Source organism: Macaca fascicularis, chromosome 6 (genome assembly GCF_037993035.2).
Source record: "Macaca fascicularis isolate 582-1 chromosome 6, T2T-MFA8v1.1".
Lineage (NCBI taxonomy): Eukaryota > Metazoa > Chordata > Mammalia > Primates > Cercopithecidae > Macaca > Macaca fascicularis.
The window spans coordinates 139067031-139076477 of NC_088380.1; the positions used below are offsets into that span (position 1 = coordinate 139067031).

The 9447-nt window shown below is 40.1% G+C and overlaps 1 protein-coding gene across 1 annotated transcript in view; it reads left to right on the top strand.

The window, feature by feature from the left end:
• Window positions 1-6855, top strand: part of LOC102122672 (uncharacterized) — a 137565-nt gene extending 130710 nt beyond the window's left edge. The window contains exon 4 of the mRNA XM_045394902.2: window positions 6815-6855. Coding sequence (XP_045250837.2) covers window positions 6815-6828 — 14 coding nt within the window. The 3' untranslated portion in view covers window positions 6829-6855. The remainder of the gene's footprint in view (window positions 1-6814) is intronic.
• The last annotated feature ends 2592 nt before the right edge of the window (window positions 6856-9447 follow it).

The following is a 9447-nucleotide window of genomic DNA, read 5'->3' on the forward strand; positions in this document are numbered from 1 at the left end:
AATGATTTTAATTTCCTGTGCCCAAGAATTCAAAATAATGTATGTAGCTACTCCACCCTCAAGGAGACAGAACATAACCCCCCTTCCTTAAGAGTGGGATACACAGAGTGACTTTTTTAAAAAGAGAACTGTATGGAAAGGGGAGAATAAAAGGAGTAACTTCACAGTGGAGAAACCTGATCAACACTACCTCAGCTAGGCGATGACAGTCAATGGTGCCCGTGAAACATCACGTTAACAGCATGTACCTTTGATTTGATGTGATAAGAATGGAACTTTATCTCTGTCATCTTCCTCCCCAAAACCAGTAACCTCTGCATAACCATGAGACAAACACTACACATACCCAAATGGAGACAAAATGCCTGACCAGTACTCCTTAAAACTGTTAAGGTCATCAAAAACAAGCACGGTCTGACAAACTGACACAGCCAGAGGCCTCTAAGAGACATGATGACTACATACAATGTGGTATCATGGATGACACTCAGGAACAGAAAAAGGACAATGGGCACAACTAAGGGAATTGGAAAAAGCCTGGAGTTTAGCAATTACCAGTATTAGTTTCTTAGTTGTGACAACTGTACCATAGTAATGTTAACAACAGGGGAAACTGGGTGCGGGGCACACTGGAACTCTAACAGTCTTGAAACGTCTCTATAAATCTAAAACTACTTAAAATAAAAAGTGTATTAAAAAGAATACTGTGGCCGGGCGTGATGGCTCAGGTCTGTAACCCTGGCACTTTGGGAGGCCAAGGAGGGTGGATTGGTTGAGGTCAGGGGTTCAAGACCAGCCTGGCCAACATGGTGAAACCCTGTTTCTACTAAAATACAAAAATAAGCTGGGCTTGGTGGCAGGCACCTGTAAGCACAGCTACTCGGGAGGCTGAGGCAGGAGAATTGCTTGAACCCAGGAGGCAGAAGTTGCAGTGAGCCAAGATCGTGCCACTGCACTCTAGCCTGGGTGACAGAGCGAGATTCCATTTCAAAAAATAATAATAATAAATGACAATACTGCACATCGAAAAACTTAATGATTGTTTTTACCATTATTATTTAAAAGGCTTTGCTCAGGAGGCTAAGGCCCGAGGATCGATCGGGTCCAAGAGTTTAAGACTAGCCTGGGAAACATAGTGAGACCCTGTCTCAAAAAAAAAAAAAAAAAAGACTTTGAATTCCATGAGTGTAATGCAGTTGGCACCTTTTTATTTCACCAGTAGACTATGAGCTCCTTGAGAATAAGGTTTTTATTGATCTCTTTATCCTTGAGGACTAGCCTATTGTAGACAATGAAATAAAAATATGTTGAATAAATAACCAAATGAACAAGCAGGCACTTACAACAACTTTATTTTTTATTTATCTATTTATTTATTTATTTTTGAGACCGAGTCTTGCTCTGTCGCCCAGGCTGGAGTGCCGTGGCTGGATCTCAGCTCACTGCAAGCTCCGCCTCCCGGGTTCACGCCATTCTCCTGCCTCAGCCTCCTGAGTAGCTGGGACTACAGGCGCTCGCCACCTCGCCCGGCTAATTTTTTGTATTTTTTAGTAGAGACGGGGTTTCACCGTGTTAGCCAGGATGGTCTCGATCTCCTGACCTCGTGATCCGCCCGTCTCGGCCTCCCAAAGTGCTGGGATTACAGGCTTGAACCACCGCGCCTGGCCCAACAACTTTATTTATCTTTTGTTGTACTCGTTGAATTAATGTGAATACAGCAGGTCCTTGAATAACTTTTCTTAGTTCCACGTTATTATATTGTTGATCAGAAAAACAATCGCCTCCCAGCCAAAGCCATTGTCTATGTGGAGTTTGCACAACCTCCCACATCCCAAAGATGTGCGCACAAAGTGAACTGGCATGTCTACACAGTCCCAGTCTGTGAGTGTGTGTTTATGTGTGTGCATCTGTATGCTCTGCAATGGAATGACATCCTCTCCAGGACTGGTGCTCACCTTGTACCTTGAGCTACCGGGATAGACTCCTGCCACCTTCAAACTTCAACTGGAATAGTTGGGTAAATAATTATCTTACTTGTTTTTATGAATCTTTCCTAAATGTATGTATAGCCCATAATTGTTTCAATGTTTAATATTAGAAGTGTTTGGTCTTCATTTAGAAGTTTGATGACGTTTTTGTGACCAGAAATATGCCATAGGAACGTAACCTTTGTTCCTATCAAATTACCTATGGTAAAATTGGTTTCGTTGTACATCCTTTCCCTTAAAGTCTGTTTCCAAGAACCTACTGATGACATTAAGTGAAGATTACTATACTGTGGAAACTCAAGAAGTCTTTCTTTTTTTCTTTTTTCTTTTTTGAGACAGAGTCTTGCTCTGTCACCCAGGCTACTAGAATACAGTGGTGCGATCTCGGCTCACTGCAACCTCCGCCTCCCAGGTTCAAGCGATTCTCCTGCCTCAGCTTCCTGAGTAGCTGGGATTACAGGCACCTGCCACCGCGCCTGGCTAACTTTTGTATTTTTAGTAGAGACGGGGTTTCACCATCTTGACCAGCTGGTCTCAAACTCCTGATCTCGTGATCTACCCACCTCGGCCTCCCAAAGTGCTGGGATTACAAGCATGAGCCACCGTGCCCAGCCTCAAGGAGTCTTTTGCCTGCAGCTGGGAGCCTGAAGTAACAAAAACATCTTTGGCAGAACTCCTGGGCAAAAGAGAGCAAAGCTTTAAAGTTCAGCTACAGAGACTGAGGCAATGTGAACTACCATTTAGATTTTTAAAAATCCACATTATTTTAGGGAAATAGAAAGAAATAAGGAATTAGTGCTTTGATTTTTAAATAATTACTGGTTGGTAATTTTATAATTTAGAAAAAGGACTTTGAATAATATTGAAAAGTTACACTGGTGGGTAACATCCATCCTTTTGCCCTAAAACTTTTATCTCTATTAGTGGGTAACACATTGGCAACATGTCTTTAAAACTGATAACTGTGGTTTTTACTGTGTAGTTCTTAGGTCAAATGACTTTTCCATGAACTGATTCTAATCAATTGAGAATGATACCCCAAAATTTTCATGGTGACTAAATGTAAATTGATAACATCTTTTTCTTCTTGACTCTATTCGAACTTCTATCCTTTCAATCTCCCTTTAATATTTTTTAATTGAATAAATAACATTATAGGAAAATAAACACAGAATTTCTTGGTATAGCATTTATCAGTTTTTTAAAAACATCTTCTAATCCTTACTAACACATAGACAGTTTTACAGAGTTTTAATCAGTGAATATATGCAGTCTGTATTTATCTTTTTTATTAGTATTTCTTTTTCACATATCTACAGTTTTCCTACTTATTATTTTAGTGATTACCTGCTATTAGATGAAACTGATGTACCACAGTTTCCATCACCATTTCCCAACTTGTAGGCACTAGGGTTGTTTCTAGCTGTCCACAATTTTAAACAATGCTACTATAAACACCTGTGTAAAATTTAAAAAATTTTCCTTATGCTAAGGAACTTGTATGATCATTTTTATAGCTTTTGTTACATTTTACCAGATCACTCTCTGAAAATATTCAATGCAGAAAAAAGAAATCTTTTTTTTTCTTTTTTTTTTTTTGTTTTTTGAGACCAAGTCTCGCTCTGTCGCCAGGCTGGAGTGCAGTGGCGCGATCCTGGCTCAGATCTCAGGCAAGCTCTGCCTCCCAGGTTCAAGCGATTCTCCGGCCTCAGCCTCCTGAGTAGCTGGGACTACAGGCACGCGCCACCATGCCGAGCTAATTTTTGTTGGCCAGGATGGTCTCGATCTGTTGACCTTGTGATCCGCCCGCATCAGCCTCCCAAAGCGCTGGGATTACAGGCGGGAGCCACTGCACCTGGCCAGAAAAAAGAAATCTCTTATATTTTCACAGGGTTTTACAATGTATAAGCACTTTCACAAAAGTAGTTTGTTTAATCTTAATGTCAGCACTGGGAGACAGATTTCTTTCCCTGAAGGTCCGTTAGCACCAGGCTTTAAAGGTTTTGCTAATGGAGAGCGAATGAACCCAGAAGGAAGAAGTGATGCAGAAGCAGTGGGAATCAAAGAGTTTGATAAATATGCTGGTAAACCTAAATGAATAATGCTGGTTTAAAAATAACTGATTTCACTTACTTTGTTTCTTATTTGAAGACAATGAGGAACAAAAATACTAAACAGTGATAATGTGGAAGGTGGGGGGTGATCAGCTGACACATTTTGCAGTCTTTGTATTGTTCAGAAGGATCCTAATGATATTAACTCTGGACTTCAAAATAGGAATGTGAAAAATTTAAGAGTGCCCACTAAAAGAATAAAAATAGAATGTGTATCTTCCAAATCAGTAGAGTAAAACAAGGAATAAAGAAAGCTCAGATAGTCTACAAAGCAGGAAAGGAGACGAAGAAGCAAAGAAAAAGCACAGGAATAAGACATAAGCCTACATTTATCATCAATCACAGTAATTGAAAACAGACGAAAGTCATTTATTAAAAGGCAAATACTACAAAATTGCATTAGAAATCATCTATCAGCTATTTTCAAGAGATACACAATGCAAAATGACATAGGAAGGTTGAATGCAAAGATATATAGCAGGTCCTAGAATAAATCTGTTATAACATTCATGAGAAAATAATAGTTGATTCTTGGCCAGGCCACTGTCTGTGTGGAGTGTGTACATAATGTCTGTGTGGGGTTTCTCTGGGTACTCCAGTTTCCTCCGACATCCTAGAGATGTGCATGTGAGGTGAATTGGCATGTCTACATGGTCCCAGGCTGCGTGTTTGTGTGTGCATGTGTGTGTGTTCTGTGATGGAATGGCATCCTGTTCAGGGCTGGTGCCTACCTTGCACCCTGAGCTGATGGGATAAGCTCTAGCCACCTGCAAACTTGAACTGGAATAGTTGGGTAAATATTTATTTTACTTGCTTTTATGAATCTTTCTTAAATGTATCTATTGCTCACATTTGTTTCAATGTTTAATATTGAATAGAAGTGTTTTCATCTTTATTTAGAATTTTGATGATGTTTTTATGACCAAAAATATGTCCTACGAACTTGTCTTGTGTTTATATCAACTAGCCTATGATAAAATTGGTTTCACTTCCCTTAAGTTGCAATTTCTAAGAACAAATCTATACTATTAAGCAAGGACTTGCTACTGTACTAGACAAATGCAAGTCTAAAGAAAGTTCATGTACCAGTATTAATATCAGAAAAAAAGCAGAAATATGTTAGAAAGTATTGTAAGAATAAAGAGGTTCTCAGGCCGGGTGCGGTGGCTCAAGCCTGTAATCCTAGCACTTTGGGAGGCCGAGGCGGGTGGATCACGAGGTCAAGAGATTGAGATCATCCTGGCCAACATAGTGAAACCCCGTCTCTACTAAAAATACAAAAATTAGCTGGGCGTGGCGGTGCATGCCTGTAGTCCCAGCTACTCGGGAGGCTGAGGCAGAAGAATTGCTTGAACCCGGGAGGCAGAGGTTGCAGTGAGCCAAGATCACGCCACTGTGCTCCAGCCTGGCAACACAGCGAGACTCCATCTCAAAAACAAAACAAAACAAATAAACAAACAAAAAACAAAGAATAAAGAGGTTTGCTATTAGGTATAAAACAGTATTTCATGGTAGTTTTATTTTTCATTTCATTAATTTTAGTACCAGTGAAACCAAATATTTTTTGGAAGTAGTAGTTTACTAAGAAGTGGAGACTTGACTGATTTGCCCTTTAATTTTAAGGATTAATCATTTTTATTACAAATCTTTTCCACCCCAATCCTAGAGCTTTTATCTTAGTTTTATAGTTTCCATTGTTACAAATTTGAAATTTTTTTGTAATGGAACCTGGTTACCTTGTCATATCCATTTTTTTCCTTCAACTCACTATTTTTTTCTAAAGTATTTTAAATTATAGACAGCATGACACACTATCACTAATACTTCCATATGCATCTCAAAAAAGATCATTTTCTTACATAGCAAAATATTATCATACCTAATACAATAAAATTAACAAGAACTATTATTATTATTATTTTTGAGACAGAGTCCTGCTGTGTCACCCAGGCTGGAGTGCAGTGGCGTGATCTTGGCTCACTGCAACCTCCACCTCTCGGGTTCAAGCAATTTTCCTGCCTCAGCCTCCTGAGTAGCTGGGACGACAGGCACCCGCCACCAGGCCCAGCTAATTTTTTGTATTTCTAGTAGAGATGGGGTTTCACTGTGTTAGCCAGGATGGTGGTCTCAATCTCCTGGCCTCGTGATCCGCCTGCCCCAGAGAATTTTTTTATTATCTAATTTCCAGTCTACATTGAAATTTCCCCACGTATCTCCCAATTTCCTTCACACATCTATGGCTAAACCAGTTTCCAAACTAGGACCATGCATTCCATTGGGGAGGTATGTATCTCAAATCTTTTAATTTGCAACAATATGTTTTTTTAATAAGTCTTTTAAAATCTACAACAGTCTTTGTTTTAATGATAATGATCTCCTGAGAGCCTGTGCCAGTGTCTTGTAACAGTTTCCACCTTCTGGATTTGCCTTTTCCAACCCTGTGTTGCTCTTAGCTTAATCCTTGTAATTCCTGTGAACTGAAAGTTACATCTAAAGGTATGATTAGATTCAAGTTCAACTTTTTTCCCTTTTTAAGAAAGGGTAACTGCATAAGAGATGATGTTGGGTACTTCATGCTGAGACCAGAGACAAGCAATATCTTATCTCAGTGATCTCAGTGATTGCTAATTTCTTATGCTACTTGGGGTCATAAAATCCCCCTTTAAAAGTAGAGGTAATTACATTTATCACTTCTTCTTTTATTGCTTCCAGAAATATCTTTCTGAAATTTTATCTCCCAGAACTTACAGCGGTAAGTAAAATAAAGTGTAAATTTGCTTTTTTCTTCCTACTGATATCCAAGTATCCACAGTATTCACTTAAATGGTCTTGGTGGTTTACACAAATGTTTATATTTGTCAAAACTCATGGAATTATACCCTGGAAAAGGGTGAATTTTACTGTATGTCAATTATGCTTCAATAAATCTGACTTTTAAAAAATGGTCTCAGCCGGGCGCAGTGGCTCATGCCTGTAATCCCAGCACTCTGGGAGGCCGAGGTGGGTAGATCACGAGGTCAGGAGTTCAAGACCAGCTTGACCAACGTGGTGAAACCCCATCTCTATTAAAACTACAAAAAGTGGCCAGGCGCGGTGGCTCAAGCCTATAATCCCAGCACTTTGGGAGGCCGAGACGGGCGGATCATGAGGTCAGGAGATCGAGACCATCCTGGCTAATATGGTGAAACCCTGTCTCTACTAAAAAATACAAGAAACTGGCCGGGCGTGGCCTGTAGTCCCAGCTACTCGGGAGGCTGAGGCAGGAGAATGGCGTAAACCTGGAAGGCGGAGCTTGCAGTGAGCCAAGATCCAGCCACTGCACCACAGCCTGGGCGACAGAGCAAGACTCTGTCTCAAAAAAAGAAAAATTAAAAAAAATAAAAAATAAAAATACACAAAGTTAGCCAGGCGTGGTGGTGCACACCTGTAATTCCAGCTACTCAGGAGGCTGAGGCAGGAGAATCGCTTGAACCCAGGAGGTAGAGGTTACAGTGAGCTAAGATCGCACCATTCTACTCCAGTCTGGGTGACAGAGCCAGACTCCATCTCAAAAAAAAAAAAAAAAAAAAAAAGTCTCCACTTGAGTAGTCAATTATTCAAAGAAGATACACAAATGGCCAATAAACACATGGAAAGATGCTACTAATCATTATTGAAATGCAAATCAAAACTACAATGAGGTGTCACTTCACACTCATCAGGATGGCTACTATCAAAAAAACATAAAATAACAAGTGTTGGCAAGCATATGTAGAAATTGAAACCCTTGTGCACTATTGGTGGGAATGTCAAATGGTACAACCACTGTGCAAAACAGTATGGCAGTTCCTCAAAAAATTAAAAGTTGAATTACTGTATGATCTAATAATCCCACTTCTGGGTATATACCCAAAAGAACTGAAAGTAGGGTCCAGAAGTGACATTTGTACACCATTTATATATGGCCACATTATTCACAGTAGCTAAAATGTGAAAGCAACCCAAATGTCCATCAATAGATGGATAAGCAAAATGTGATGTGTACTGTAATGAATCTTATTCAACCTTAAAAACTACCAGAATTCTGATATATGCTACAGTGGTCCCCAACCTTTTTGGCACCAGGCACCAGTTTCATGAAAGACAGTTTTTTCACAGACAGGAGTGGGGTGATGGTTCTGGGATGGAACTGTTCGACCTCAGATCATCAGGCATTAGATTCTCATAAGGAATGGGCAACCTAGATCCTTCTCATGGGCAGTTCAAAATAGGGTTTGTGCTCCTATGAGAATCTAATGCCCCTACTGATCTGAGGCCCAGCTCGGGTGGTAATGTTCACTCCTCTGTTGCTCACCTCCTACTGTGCCACCAGGTTCTTAACAGGCCAGGTATGCATACTAGTCAGTGGTCTGGGGGTTGGGGACCCCTGGGCTGCAACATGGATGAACCTTGAGGACATTATAAGTGAAATGAGCCAAGTCACAAATAGATAAAAGCTGTATGATTCCACTTATATGAGGTACTTAGTAAAAAATTACAGAGACAGAAAGTAGAATGTTGGTTGTCAGGGGTTGGAGGATGTTGGGAGGAGAAGGTTATTATTTAATGGGTAGTTTGTTTTGCAAAATGAGAAGATTTGTAGAGGTTGAAAGGTGGTGACGGTTGTACGTGAGTATACTTAACACCACTGAAACATACACTTAAAAATGGTTAAGATAGTAAAAATTTTTTTTTTTTTTGAGACAGAGTCTTGCTCTGTTGGCCAGGCTGGAATGCAGTGGCGTGATCTTGACTCACTGCAAGCTCTGCCTCCTGGGTTCACGCCATTCTCCTGCCTCAGCCTCCCAAGTAGCTGGGACTACAGGTGCCTGCCACCAGACCAAGCTAATATTTTGTATTTTTAGTAGAGACAGGTTTCACCATGTTAGCCAGTATGGTCTCGATCTCCTGACCTCGTGATCCACCCATCTCGGCCTCCCAAAGTGCTGGGATTACAGGCGTGAGCCACTGTGTCCGGCCAAGACTGTAAATTTTATGTGTATTTTACAATTTTTAAAATGTAAAAAAGGGGCTTTAGTCTTTTCCCATTGTTTTATTATATTTGCTTTGCCAAGTAAGACATTCCTATATAATTTTAATGTTTTCTTCCATTAGTTAAGTATGTTGTAATAACTGACACTTTCAGGTTTTTTAAACCTGGTACAGCAAGAGACTATTTCTCACTCGTCTTCCCCACTTGCATCCTTTGGCACATAAATTTATGTACTAGGTTCTGTAAATTATTTGCTTGGGATTGTGTGACTGGAGAAACATTTCCTACATTTTTCCAAGGCAGGCAGAGGCCAATTGTACCACTACAGTAATTC